Below are 15,200 nucleotides of genomic sequence, written 5' to 3' on the forward strand. Positions count from 1 at the left end.
TCTCTCTTTGGAATTTAAAGCACACTGTTATGAGAATAGTCAGACCCACCACCATCGCTGGCCAGAGAAACAAGAGCAGTAAAACAAAAACAAAAGACAGAGACACTGCTTTGGACTGTCTTGATGGTGGTATAGATTCTGGGATAGAATCAGGAACAAAAACTTTTCAAAAACTCCCCAGACTGTATTTTTTCTTTCAGTCTAGAGATTTTATTATGGTGCCTACAAAATCCAGGCCAGCTTCTAAATTTACTGCTTCTTTCAGATGTCTCTGGGAAAGCACAGTGAACACAAAGGACTCTAGCTGGGACTCAAAAGTTAATGAGAAAATTGGATTCAGTTGCTCACTTGAGTGTTGTAGAAATGGATTCATTGATTCTTAACTGCATTTTTTTTCCCTCTAGGTCTGATTTGCATAAAAATGATATTAATCCTTTTCTAGGTAGACAATTTCCTTGATATAGAAGATTTAGACCTGGATGAAGAGATTAATCCTCAACTGAGCAAGGGTATGTTTTTTGTTTCCTTCCTACACTGCTTGACCTCTTTCTAGAAACTACACGTAAGACTTTAGACAGCTTTTCTTTTTTTTTTTTTTCCCCCTGGGTGGGTGGGCGTGGGGTGCAATTCTTACCCCTCCTTTCCCTGAGATACAGAAAACTGGAGTCCTGCAGTCTCTTTTTTTATTAATAAAGATTTCAGCTGAAAGGTCAAACAAAGCTTGTTGAAGGTTGTAAAGTCTTTGGTCTTAAAAGAAATAAAGATTTTCTTCCTCCCATCTCCCATTTACCATATGATTGATTTTTGGATAATTGTCTCAAGTAGATCCACTTAAGTCAAACTCTTATTTCTTAGAATTTCTGCATCATGCTATAAATTGAGATTAGTTTTGAATGCTCCGTAAAATACCAGTTGATCATAAACATTATGAGAGTTGGTCATAAAATAAACACAAAAGAAAATAAAATCCGATTTTTGCTTTTATAAATATTTATTAATATGTAGGCCAAACACTTAAAACTAAAGCTGTGTTGTGAATGTGTTTTTCTGGGCTGTTCTACATAGGCTGGGCTGAGAGAGCCTGCTGTCTGCTGACATGTACATCGTCCATGATGTTTATGAGGCCTTTTTCCTCTCCTGGTTAACATTTCTGTGTAAGCATAGGTATCCTTTGTTACTCCAAAGAGCTTTGAAATATGTTCAAAATTTGAGTTGTTTTGAAAACTCTTATTCCTAATTTAATATGCAAGAATATCTCAACATTAATGTTGAATGTTTCAATGGGGCAGTTTCCACAGGGGAGTTGGTTGTTGGTGTTTGTTGTTTACAGTCATTAGGTGGTCATAAACAGCCATTGTGGTCATTATTGTTGGGGAGGAGGGCTTCTTTCTGATCACACAGGAGTTAAAGTGCAGGCTGTAGCTGCTTTGTGGACTGCTGGCTGTGAATTGTCTATAGAAACCTTTACTTGGGCTTCTCTGGTTCCCCCTGAATTTGAGAGGCTTTGGTAATTGGAAGCAATTAACATTTTTATTCTGCTTCCAAACATAACCGTACTCCACTGAAGGGACTGTTTCTCAAGCAGTCTATTAACCAGCAAACTGCAGATTTTTTTCCCCTTGCTTACTTGGTTTAAGGGAGATGAGGGATCTAAGGGAATCACAGACTCCTGGGAAAGGTTCTTTTAACTTCCGTGCCTTAGGCAGCTCTGAATTTCTTTATAAGAGCAATTTAGGGGTTCTGATTGGATTCGAAGATATTGCTAAGGATTGATGAGGGAGGCAAATTTGTAGAGCAAGCGCACTGTTTCTGGGTTTTGGGTAGTTTGGGAGAAAGGAGCAGATTCCTCGGTCTTGTTCCCAAAAAAGAGTTTAATTCAGAAGGTCTTTTGTGACACCTAGTGATCTGTGTTATTAACCACTCCCCCTGGGGATTCTGATATAGTTCTTCTGTGGGTAGTACTTGGAGTTGGCACTTGGAATTGGCATGTATACATTTGCAACATAAAGTTAGCTTCACAGGAGGGCACAACAGTGTACAGGTGGAACGTTTCTGTGATGGTTACTTTTCTTGCCAGTAATTAGAAAGTCTGTATACCGACATGATCCTGCGTAGCCAGTGAATTTGATTTTGGTTGTATCAGTATTTTAAATTAGTCTTTACTTCGCCCACTACTTTCACATTATTTCCTTTAAACATTTTTTAAGTTTTTTTTTTTTATTACTATTAGGGTCTGTTTCTTTTGTTTAAAAGATTGCATAAAAACGTCTCACTAGTATGATTTTTCCAGAAATTTGAGAACAGGTAGTTTTTCATTTGTGTATAAAAGCTTCTTGAGGCTGAACCAGGTCTCGGTGGACTTGGATGAGCTAGTCAAGACCTTCTGAGGTGTAAAATAATGTGAAAAGTCAAGGCTAAAAAGCAACCAAGGCTTCAGTGATCTATTCCAATTACTGAAAAGACCACCAAGCTTCACCGTTTTTATAATGTACAATCTGGGTCATCTGAAAGAAAAAAAAAACACACACACACGTTATTTGCCAAGGTGGGTTTTATCTTTGGGTCTAATTTGTATTACACTTCTAATTTGTATTACACTTCAGGAATATGAGCAGAAGGTAAATATATCAGATGGGAAATGTGACATTTTAAATAAGCAAGTTGCTTGTGTAATTTTGGCAGCTGAGAGGCTTACTGATTAGATTCTGTCATTATTGTTTAAACAACAGATTTGCCTGGGGCAACAAGGAAGTGAGTTGCCTATTGTTTTTCTACCGTTGACTTTATTTGTTCACCTTCTTCATTTTCATAAATATTCTCCAAGATTCAGGCCTTTGATGCTGCCCTGGGATTTAGCTTGTTGTTTCAGCAGCCCAGGTGGATACAGTTTTTCCAAGAAGCCATCCCAGTGCCGTGCTATTGACCAGTTGTCCAAGGAAACCTTGGCCACAAAGTGTGGTGCCCTGTGTTTATTTGACATTAAATTAACTTTTTTTTCCCTCCTTTGAGACAAGATAATTACCCTGGTTACTTACTGCCATGCATATCCAGAAAGATTATTATTTGGAATAGGTATTAATTATTATAGGGGCCTCCCTGGTGGCTCAGTGGTAAAAGAATCTGCCCGCCAATGCTGGAAACTCTGGTTTGGTTTGAGTTGAGAAGATTCCCTGGAGAAGGAAATGGCAACCCACTCCAGTATTCTTGCCTGGGAAATCCCATAGGCAGAGGAGCCTGACAGGCTATATAGTCCATGGGATCACAGAAGACTCAACAATTGGTTTGCCCTTTAGAGTAGAAAGAATCTTCTGATTGTCTTTATTTCCACCCCTCAGTTTGCCCCACCTATTCTCTGTATGAGTGCAGAAGGTCAAAGAGAGCGTTTTGAGGTCTGGTATTCAGAATTATACTGTATTATACAAGTTTCTTGACCAGTGTATGTACTTATGTTGTGATTGATTTCATTGAATGAAAATGGGCAACTGATTCCTGCTTGAAGATAGGCAGCCTTATTTGATTTTCATTTTCAAGCTTTCCAGTGCTTACAATTTTAATGAAGATATCAGTTTCTCTCTCTCTCCCTCTTTTTTTTTTTTTCCTTTAAAATTTTCCTTATCTGCAACTTAAAGCAGCTTTATGTAGCCTATGAATGACCTGGCCTTTATTCAATGAATATTTAACAACTGTGACTGGATCTGGGAATAAAATAAAAAATAAAACATATCTGGTTCCTGTCCTTATGGAAATTCATTGTTTATTGGAAGAATTGGACATTAACCAGATAGTCACAAATATATAATTATGAATTGCTCTAGATCTTATGAGAGCACATTGTAGAGGAATTTAATTTTTCTGTGGATCAGATAAAGGGCAGAGAGCTTGAGATCTAAAGGATGAGTAATTATTAACTAGGTGAGGGGTGGGCAGGAGAGTATAGCAACAGGATGAGAACAGCTTATGTAAAGGTCCTGAGCTAGGAGAGGATGGCATATTTCCGCCAATTCATAGTTTAGCCATTTCATTTACTCTACACTTGAGACTGTTAAAAATCATCATTTCATTGCTTAGAAGATCACTAAAAACGTTGAGAAGGAAAAAAATCCTAGCTTCAAAATGTTCCTCTATCTCTATTCCTCCAATTATTTTTTATGTGCAGACTTATCCATCTATTAAACTCCAGTTTGAAAGCCTTGTCAGCCACAAAGATAAATGCTTCCACTCCATTCCTGAGAACAGAATTGGCATGATAATTACGCCCTTTCAACAGTTCCTATGTTTATTTCTCCGATAGGAAAAAAGAAAGGTTTTATCTAATTGGAGAGATCAGGGGAAAACACTGGATGTGTATGGATGAGGCCTTTGCTTCTTCCTCTGGGGTCGTGCTGTTTGGAAGGTGTATGTCCTCTCTTCTGTGTTCACGCTACCTTTCTTATTGTAGACACTTTACATGGGACCCAGGCCTGCCTTACCTGGTGGTTTTCAACCTGAGATACATTAGAATCACTTGAGGAGCTTTAAAAAAAAAAGACAATACCTGCATCCTGCCTTTGGAGATCCTTTTCCAGTAGCCTGGTGTGTGTCCTGGGCACTGGCAGGTTTTAAAGCTCCCCAGGTGACTCTTAATATGCTATTGAAGCTGAGACCCAGCTCTAGAGAGTTCTGGAGGTATCACTCTTGAGCCTCCACTCCAAGAGCTACAGGGATGTGAAGAGGTTCTCCTTTTACCTGGCTGGATTCGTGTCATCTGTGTGGACTTCCTCTCAGGTGGGATAGTCTGAAGTCTAGATTTGGGAGGAAAGCTCAATAAGCAAGAGATCCAATTGTGACTGCAAGACAAGCTCCATTTTCAAAATCAGCTTCATTATTTATAAAGCTCATATTTTGATCCCCATTATTTTGACTCCTGAATGTATTTTCCTCTATTGCTATATTTAAAGGTAGAGGGATATGATTTATTATCGCTGTCAAATGCCAGCTCCAGCCGTAAGTCAGTCTTCCCAGATCTTCCCCAGCTTCTTCCCCAGCTTCTTGGATGGCAGTAGTAGTCTTCTGCCTCCTTTTATATTTCTACTTTCACTTTGCAATTTTTTTCTTGGAGTGGGTGTTGGTTAATGTGTCTCTTGAAAGTGGCGTATGATTAATTCATGTGCATCTATACACACATACACACACACCCAACTTTGTCTTTTAGAGTGTCTGATCCATTTATGTTTAATATAGTTGCTGATATATTTGACTTTAAATCTCTTATCTTACTATTTTGTTTTCCACTTGTTTTGCCAGTTATATATTCTTTTCTTCACTCATTTTTTGCCTATTTTGGATCAATCACATATTATTGTTTCATGGCCTCCAATTTTTTCTGAGTAGAGAATTCTACCCAGAATATATATAATTATTTTCTTCAGCATTTTAAAGGTGTTAGTCTGTTTTGTTATGGTGTTAATTGTTCCTCTATTGAAAACTGTAGAAAAACCAAATGTCAATCTGATTGTTGTACATTTGAAGGTCATATCGATATGTTTTTTACCTCATTTGCTTACTTCTATGATTGTCTCTTTGTTTTTCAGTAATTTCATTATGCCTTGGCATTGTTTACTTTGCATTTATTCTGCTTGGGGTTTGTGGATTCGTATAAATGTTGGGAAAGTCTCAGCTATTATGTCTTCAAATAATACCTGTGCCCAGACCTTTTCATCATGTCCCACATTTCCCCATGCTCTTTCCTGCATTTCCATCATTTTCTATTTCCTTTCTTTCTTCAGCTAGAATATTTTCTACTGTGTTGCAATTCAGTAATCTTGTCTTGTATCAAATATGATGTTAAAGCCATCAGTATTTCTGTTATAGTTGTCAAGAGATCTGGAGTATCTTTTTTTAAAAATCTCAGTTCCCTGCCCAAATTCTCCATCTTGTAATATATGTATTGGAATGTACTAATTGGTTATTTTAAAGTTCTTGGCTCATAATTCCAATAACTGAGATGTTCCGTGGGTCCATGTGTATCGTTAATTTCCCCTCTTGATCCAGTGTCTTTGTATACCTGGTAATTTTTGCTGAGCGCTGAATACTGTATATAAAATATTACAGAGGCTCTGGATGATGTTACCTTTATCTGTGCTTAGAGACACTCCAACATTCTCTGCTAGCATTTAGAGTAGTTATAGATCAGCTTAACCCAATATGGGATTGAGCTGATTTGGTGACTGAGATTCAGGTTTTATGAAAGAAAGTAAAAGTGTTAGTCGCTAATTCATATCTGACTTTTTGCGACCCCATGGACTGTAGCTCTTCAGGCTCCTCTGTTCATGGCATTCTCTGGGCAAGAACACTGGAGTGCCATTTCCTACTCTAGAGGATCTTCCCAACCCAGGGACTGAACCTGGATCGCCTACGTTGCAGGCATATTCTTCACCATCTGAGCCACCACCTCAGGCTTTATGAGGGCTGCTCTACTTCTAGTTCTCGCTTGCTTCTAGGGTGTAGCCCTTCAGGATAAATTACAGCCCTTTCTTTTTGGAAGTCCTGAACTCTGTGTTTTGTCTTCAGAGCACTGTGAATCTGTTGGTAGTTCTGCTAAGCATCTCAGCCTCTTAGCCTGTTTCTTCTTCTTGGTCTTTTAGCCTCTGCTTACAAATCACTAGATGCCATATGTTGAAAAACAGCTTAGAATCTTAGACTCACATTCAGTACTTTCCTTCTCTCCAGGATCTTAGCCCCTCAAGTTCTGGGCTTCCCTGGTAGCATTCCAGTGCCTTTAACTAGTTAATTTTTATCATTTTCCCAGCTGTTCTAGTGTTCTTGCTGGAAGGTTCAGACTATATGATAAGGGTCAGATATTAAATGTGGTCTGGGAGCTCCTTTGGAAACCCCAAGGTCTGAAGGTCAAATATGTTGACGTTTGCACTGATGTTGCAAAAGCAATGATGGGTAAAGATACTAGTACCTTAGTGTGACTCAAGGTAGAAGCACCAAGCTATACTAGTCGTCACTGTTACCTTCACTGTCATGAATTTGTAGTTAAAACAAATGCCAGATTCCATTGAAAATGTCTTCGATGAAATGGTGTTTGTGTGGTGTGTGCTCAGTCACGTCCAATTCTTTGTGACCCCGTGGACTGTAGTCCCCCAGGCTCCTCTGTCCGTGAAATTCTCCAGGCAAGAGTACTGGAGTGGGTTGCCATTTCCTTCTCCAGAGGATCGTCCTGACCCAGGGATCTAACCCGAGTCTTCCACATTGCAGGCAGATTCTTTACCGTCTGCGCCACCAGGGAAGTAGTAAAAATTATTAATTTTATTGAATCTTGATCCACTTCTGCTGCATACTGACGTACAACAGTTGTATTTCACGTGTACATGAAATACATGAGCATTTTTTCATGGAAAAAATGAAACACACTTTTTCATGAAAAACACTTGTGCCGTTGAGTGGTGTGCTGAATTAATTTTTTTTTCTTTCATGGATCAACATTTTTACTTGAAAGAATGACTGAGAAAGTGTAATTCTCAAAAGTGAATGAAGTGAAGCTGTCTTTTCAAGACAAACAACTGATAGTGTTCATTGCCAGTGATAAAGTTGGCAATGGATCAAGTGAAAATTGGATTTTTGGAAAACTTATATCCAGTACTGTGAGCTTGACAGCTTCTCAATATTTAAAGGCTTTTTTGATAAAATTGGTAATGTTAACTAATGTGACTTTTATATTGCATAATGAAATATGTCAACATTTGAAAGATCTGCATAACAGAGTGAACCACTATTTTCCAAATAACCGATTTATGGTGTTACAAAATCATGCACAGGAGAACAATTCATTTATGATAAAGGCCAGACCAATGAATTTTAAACATAAGAGCATGAAAACTTCTCTGAAAGGGTTTCATGTTGCACATTGAAAATATTTTTAAAACCAATATCATTTGTCAAGATCCAGTGTGTATCAAAGAATATCCCCAACTGTATAAAAGGAGTATTAAAGTACTCCTCCCCTTTCCAACGTATATATCGTGTGAGACTAGAATTTCTTCATTTTCATCATGTGAAATAGCATATTCCAAAAATTGAATGCAGAAGCAAGTATAGAATCCAGCTTTCTTCTACTTAAGAACTTAAAAGATTCAGAAAATGTAAAACAATGCTTCTTTTCTATTATTTTTGCTTTTGGAAAATATCTTTTTAGAAAAGTATTTATTTTAATAATGATTGTATTATTTTAATAATTTGAAATCAAATATTTGAAAATTCAGTTTCTAATATGGTGAATATTGTTAGATATAACTCCCACCAAAAAAAGCTCTTTGCATCTTCAAAAATTTTTAACAAGAAACTCTGACATAAACTATCATAGCTGGAATCCATATGCATAAGAGACCTCAGTCCATTTCTTATGTGTATCCTTTTTGGTCTTGAGGGGTGCCCAAAATTTCAGTAAATTTTGGCTATTTCTACATGGCAACAAAGGATTGAATTGGTTGATCTTATAAATATGATAGGCAGATTAAGTATTATTGTTGTCTAGATTATCAGATGTCAGATTACCTTTTTTTTTTTTTTGATTGCTTACTTTTAAATATATTACCTTTGACTTGCTGGTCATTGGTTAAATATAGAAAGGCACATGGCAGAAACAGATCATTTATAAACATTGGACATTCTTATTATGTAGTTGAGAAAGAGATTGAAATGCTTTCAACCAGGCTTGCCATCCAACATGAAGATTCCTTTTTGAGAGATGCCTTAACTCGACAAAGCCCATCAGTCAAGATGGTGGTATTTATCAATAGTTAAGAAAAAACTAATTGTTTTAGAAACAGTAAGCCTAGATTGAGTAAGCTGTGGGAAATAGTAAAGGACAAGGAAGCCTGGTGTGCTGCAGTCCATAGGTTGCAAAGAGTGGACACAGCTTAGTGACTAAACAACAGCAAAAGTGTCTTAAAGATCAGATTTCAGTCTGAAAAGCTTTAGAGATCTTCAGAAATTCCATTCCTCGTCATCAATGAATACAATTATTTTCCCTCTCAGAGAATGAATATATAAATGGTTATTTTATATATAACCCACCAGTGACTATAAAATGGATAAAGGACAAGGTAGCTTTCTTTATAACCTACTTATTATCAGACTGTTCATGTCCATAATGGTTTCACCATTTTGTAAATCTGTCCTATTTAGAGGTAAAGCAGTTCAGTTTTTGTGTTGACTATTCTCTGATTTTATGTGTAAAAATCATATCCCTGTAAAAAAACTTAGCTTTTGAGGATAAGGACTTTACATATTTTGTATCATTCACAATGTTCTATGGATAGGTAGACTTATACGTGCTGTTCAATTTAAAAGTTGAGATACAGGAAATCCATTTCCTTTCTGCAAGTATGCGTTGAATTTACTACACATAAGGTGCTGGGTGTGTTAGACTCCAACTATGCAAGTTTGTGTGTTTTCCTTTTATCCTGGAGAAACGAATGACAGGAATGTGGAATGTGGTGGGTACTGAGTCGTCTTATTTTGAAAGAACTGTTCCCGTGGCAGTGGGCTTTGTAGGAAGGAAACCATTATTGCTGAAAACCCTAGCTTCTTTGCAAATCTATGAGGGACGTGAAGAATTTCAGCGAAGGAATGGCAGAGTTGTTCTTCTTGATGCACAGTGTTGTCAGTCAGATCTTAAATAGCTCTGAAAGCAGAATTGATTTTGATTTCACATTTGAAGTGATGCTTGCTCTGGCAGCCATTGGGTCTGGTAGATATTGGTTTTCGTATTAAGAGGCTTGACCCTTACTCTCCTTGCCTCTGTTGTTGGCTGGCCCCTAACCAGTGAAGGAGTTTAGCTTTGGACTCATCAAGGGGAAGCCAGTCTTTCCACCAACCTTACTGAGTATTTGAAAGTGTTACTTCTCTGGTTATAAAACGTGTGAACACACTGACTGCTGACTAATCATGTTAACATGCTTATCATAGTGATGTTTCTTGGCCCTGAGTTTGGAGATACAAATCTGGTAGATTTAAATAACATAAGAGATGAAACTGCTTTCTTAGAAATCAGTTTCTGATGTGACGTCTTGGGCTCAGAACAGGGCTCTGCAGCCGGACTGCAGCTGTGGCGCCTTGAGTGCGGTGATTCTGGGTGTTAGAACTCCTTGCCTGTAAAACAGGCAATAATAGAGTTGTTGAGAGGATTAGCTGAGTTAATGCATGTAAAAAGCTGGCTAGTATTATCGTTTTCATTTCCCCTAATTAATCAGGTCACATTCTACGATTTCAGTAATTAATCATAGTCATGCGTGCATGCTCAGCCTCTAACTTGTGTCTGACTCTGTGCAACCCCATGGACTGTAGCCTGCCAGGCTCCTCTGTCCATGGGGTTTTCCAGGCAAGAGTACTGGAGTGGGTTGCCGTTTCCTCCTCCAGGGGATCTTCCTCACTCAGGGATCAAAAAAGACATGATTACAAAATTCTTAAGCTTCCAGGTGGTATCTGCAGTGGAGAGAGATGTATTTCAAATCTGTTTCCGTTTTTGAATAGCAGTACCTGCTCAGTTATCTCCTCATATATGCTGCCATTGGCAACAGCCAAGGCATGCCTGTTGTTAATTAATCACTTCCACTGAGAACTTAATTAGCGTCTTAATTAGGATCATCATTGAGTAGCAGGCCTCAGCATCCTGCGCCAGCTGCAAGGTACTGGCTGGCTCCAGCAGCCCTTCTGGTCCTGGAGAAACAGGCCAAGGAGCAATCCTTTTGGGCTTCTGTTTGTTTTTCTGTCTTCAGAGAGAGCTGTGGAAGATCATTGTTTGTCCATGATGCATCCATGATTCTGCCACATGTGCAAAAATAAATAAATAAATAAATAAAGGGAACACATCTACTTCTAATGGATTGATCAGAAAACCAGGATTGGCTTTTGAATTCTTGCTGTTGTGCTAAACAAGCTGGAAACACAAAACACATTGTTGTTTGCAAGTGTTGGAAATGAGGCCATGCATTCTGAGTATGACGGATTATTTCATTTTTCTGCTGCAAGTGGAAGTTCCTTCCTTCTGGCATCATTGTTTTTTAATACGTTGTTTTGAAATATTGCCATATTGTTACAGGATGAAATCAGCACTCCATTATCTTTCTCTTTCCCCCCTTAGGAAAATGTGGCAAAATGAGACAAAAGTAGCATCTTCTGGACTTGGTTTCCTATAGAAGTAGAAGTTGGGTTGAAAGGCATGATCAAGCTGTGCCCCAGACAACATTTCTCCCAGACCTTTTGGATGGGTTGTTAACATAGCAACAATCAGAGAAAAACTAATGCACCAGCAGCTTTTATTTTCTAGAAGGGAGACACCCTTGAGCCAAGTTCCCCAGTGAGAACAGGTGTTGTGAAACGGGCCTACTTTACTTGAGCATATTTGCTCATTCTTTTGACTGTCATAGGCTTTTTGATGATTTAGGTCAATTGTGGACTTGGTGAAGGGATCGAGTGATGTATTTTGTGTTCAACAGACGTGCTGCTGCTTCCAGGACAAGTGGAGCAGGAAGTGAGCCCGAGTGTTCCCTCTTACATTCCTTCTGTGGCCGTCCAGCCTGTCACCCCTGGAACGAAGCCCAGGCCCACCGTGAAAGCAGCAGATAAACGAAGGGAAGAGGTACTTCTCAGGGAATTCAGGCCTCTTGAAGTTGCCTCGATGCTATAACTGGTCCTTTCAGAGAAATGCCACCATACCCGTGTGCGCCTGTATTTTTCTCAGGTTTGGGAAAATGTGGAATTGAGGTTGCTTAATTGGGTCCCTCTCTCTGTCATCTCTCTCTAATGTGCATAATCCCTTTTGAACACACAGAGAGCAATTATGCTTTTACTCAGAAACTATTTTTATGTTGTCATGTTTGCCGTGCTGCAGGATGGTGCTGCCTGGGGACTAATCCACAGATAGGTTGGACAGATTTCTTACCTCTTTTTGTCTGTACCAGCCTCTTTTCTTTTTGTTATTGCTTCCAAGTCTCTATAAACATTTTGCATTAGTCAAGGTAAGGCCAGGCTGCTATAGTAGGGAACCCTATAGGGGTTCAATAGGGAACAATAATTCAATGGCTGAAAGGAGAGAGAAGTTTATTTCTCTCCTGTAACAGTCTACAGAGAGCCTTTAAAGTGAGCAAGTGGTGGTTCTGTTTTCAGTCATTGGGGCCCACCAGGTTCCTTCTCCCTGGATCTCACTGCACCTCAGGACATTGTCTGCGTGTGCATGTTCCAAGTCAGGTCACTGTCCTACCTGGAGGGGCAGGGAATGAGAGGATGGGGACAGCGCATTTCCCCAAGGCTGAGGACTTAGGCTCTTCATATCTGCTCACTCTCGTTGGCAACCACTTAGTCCCGTGTTTCTATCTGATCACCAGGGAAAAATGTCATCTAGCCATGTGCTTCTCCAGCATGGGAGAATGGAATCTGCCACATGTTAATTCTCCCTAATACACAACATGGAGAGTCATATCTTCATTTAGTTAATAGACACGCACCAACCGAGGCCACTGATGGTGCTGGGTAGTGACCTTTATCACCTTTTTTATGCTAGCATAAACGGGGATCAGGTACAAGAAGTTGTTAAGGGCTCTTTATTATTGATTCCAAATGAAAATACTAGACTGTTTCCTGATTATTTAATCGTTCAGGTACTAGTCTTGTCACCTGAAGATATTCTGTTATGGAAGCAGTCATTCAATCAGAAGTTATCCACACATTTCAGTTTTTGCCCTTTGCTAATAGAACTTTTGTTCACTGACACCAGAAAAGTCTATCTAGGAGGCTTGCAGACTTATATTGAACCCCCAAATAGGTTACTTGGAGAAGGAAATGGCAACCCACTCCAGTATTCTTGCCTGGAGAATCCCATGGACAAAGGAGCCTGGTGGGCTATCATTCATGGGGTCGAGACAGCCACTTTTCAGTGTCTTTTTGAATTATGGAGCTTCCTCTGAGTATTAAGAAGCTAAAATTGCAAGGTGATTGCTATGCAAGAATCAGCTTCTTTTAAAGACTTGTTCCTGTTCTTGACTTCAGTTGTGACTGTACAAATTATTGGGCCAGCCAGTATTCAGTGGCACTCATGCCATTATAGAAATTGTTACAAAATGGCTTTAGCTGATGTGTTTAAAAAAATGAATGATTTCTATGATCTCTCATATAGCCAGCAAAATGCTAGTTAAAAGCCTGTATATGATTGTATCTTTAAAACGAGTATAAGTTTCTTCTCAGAAAATGTGAAAATTTTTAAATGTTCAAATCAAAATGATAGGAACAATTTTTGTGCTGGCAACTAATGAGACATACAGTTCGGTTCAGTTATAGTTCAGTCGCTCAGTCGTATCCGACTCTTTGCAACCCCATGAACCGCAGCACGCCAGGCCTCCCTGTTCATCACCATCTCCCGGAGTTCACTCAGACTCACATCCATCGAGTCCGTGATGCCATCCAGCCATCTCATCCTCGGTTGTCCCCTTCTCCTCCTGCCCCCAATCCCTCCCCAGCATCAGTCTTTCCCAGTGAGTCAACTCTTCTCATGCGGTGGCCAAAGTACTAATGAGACATAGATGAATAATTTTTGGCATTTCTTCAAATATTCAGAGTAATGTTGTGGGTGGGCTTTTAATTTCTAGACACTATTTGTTAGAGAAACATTTCAGGACTGTCTAGAATCACAGTACCACACCACCTCTGCCTTGGTTTAATAGTATTAATCTTATTCTAAAGTACGCAGTGCAAGAAAAAGAACATAATCACCAAATTCCAGCACATGGGTCCTGTGAGGGCCTACCGAGGGGCCATTTTGGGCTAGAGACGGTGGTTCCTTTCTGTGATGTCAGTATCTTGGATGTCCTGACTTCCTCTTAATTGCCTAATAAGAATCTATAACTTCTTGAACTGAACCCATTTAATTTTTTTCGCTAATTTTATCACTGCTTTTATTCATGTGCATTTCCCCCTTAACAGTCAAACCTCTTTCAAGAACCTTCCACTTTCCCTTTGTGAATAATTTCTTGCTGTGGTCATTCTATTTTGATGAATTTTGGAAGTTCTGAACTTTATAAAATTTTGGAAGTTCTATAAAGTTCTGAAGTTTTATAGAACAAAAAGAATTCACATTAAGAAGATAAAAAATTACCGGTTCCTTTCCTACTTCCAAAGTACAGAAGAGGTCATTGAAGAAACTTTTGTAATATTTTAATGGGAGATGGCCTGTTTTTCCAATTCAAAATAGGACTCTCAAGTTTTTCACCTGTAAAGACAGTTTAGTTACCATATTACTGTGCAAGACAGCCTATAGCTAAATGCTGCTATTATTCATTTGAGCATTAGTTTTATTTTCTTTAATTTGCCTGTGTGGTTCTGTGAATGAAAATGATTCTTCCTGTAACAGTGTCCCTCTTAGAATAAGTCACAGAAACAATTTTAAGAAAACCAGCAGTTTTCTGATAGTGTACAAATTCTATTCCCTGGGAGGCTACAAAAAATTTCAATTAAATTTGAAATTAGACACCTGAAATCCATATATTTCTCTCAGCTCCTTAGGCAAAAATAACAAGTTAATAACTTAATTCACAGTTGTTTTCTATTTAGTAGCAGGGGATTTGGTGTCCCATTGCACAAATTCTGCGCTTTGAAATAAATCAGAAGTTCAGTTTGCAATTTAAAAACCTCGGAGCCTTAGAGCTTAGAACCCGAAAATGAACGCAACTTGAAAGAAGAGAATTCCCAAAGTGTGCCACAGTAGCCAACAGCTGAAATGCATAAATAGAACAGCAGCTTTACTGTGGCTGGAAAGCTGTCATTTTGAAGATCATAGCAAAGTCTTCTAAACTGCAGGGTACATCAGGGTTCATTTTGAATTACATGTATGCCCCTTGTCTTAGAAGACTACATTCACTCGTGTGTGTCTCTATAAGGAGGTTCCTTAATTGAAATGCAAAAAAGTCAGAACTAGTGCTGAGTTCAGTGCTATGCCTATAGAAGACATAGTAAATACTGAATGAGCAAATAATCAAAAAAAATTTTACTAGCTACCGGAAGTGACTTTCTGGTATAATAAGATGGTGAGGGTCATTCTCTTTTTTCTTTTCTATTCGTTCATTCCCGTCAACATGTAAACACATCTAAGTCTCTCCCATTCTTAACAAAATGAAAGAAAACTAAGGAAAAATATCCTCCCCTTTACCTTGGACCCCTCTTGG

The 15,200-nt window shown here is 38.7% G+C and overlaps 1 protein-coding gene across 1 annotated transcript in view; it reads left to right on the forward strand.

Annotated features, from left to right (window-relative positions):
* IFTAP (intraflagellar transport associated protein) overlaps positions 1-15,200 on the forward strand; it is a 66,812-nt gene that overhangs the window by 47,058 nt on the left and 4,554 nt on the right. The window contains exons 5-6 of the mRNA XM_052653080.1: positions 443-509; positions 11,484-11,626. Of these exons, the coding sequence (XP_052509040.1) occupies positions 443-509; positions 11,484-11,626 (210 nt within the window). The remainder of the gene's footprint in view (positions 1-442; positions 510-11,483; positions 11,627-15,200) is intronic.

This window comes from Budorcas taxicolor, chromosome 15 (assembly GCF_023091745.1).
Source record: "Budorcas taxicolor isolate Tak-1 chromosome 15, Takin1.1, whole genome shotgun sequence".
Taxonomy (NCBI): domain Eukaryota; kingdom Metazoa; phylum Chordata; class Mammalia; order Artiodactyla; family Bovidae; genus Budorcas; species Budorcas taxicolor.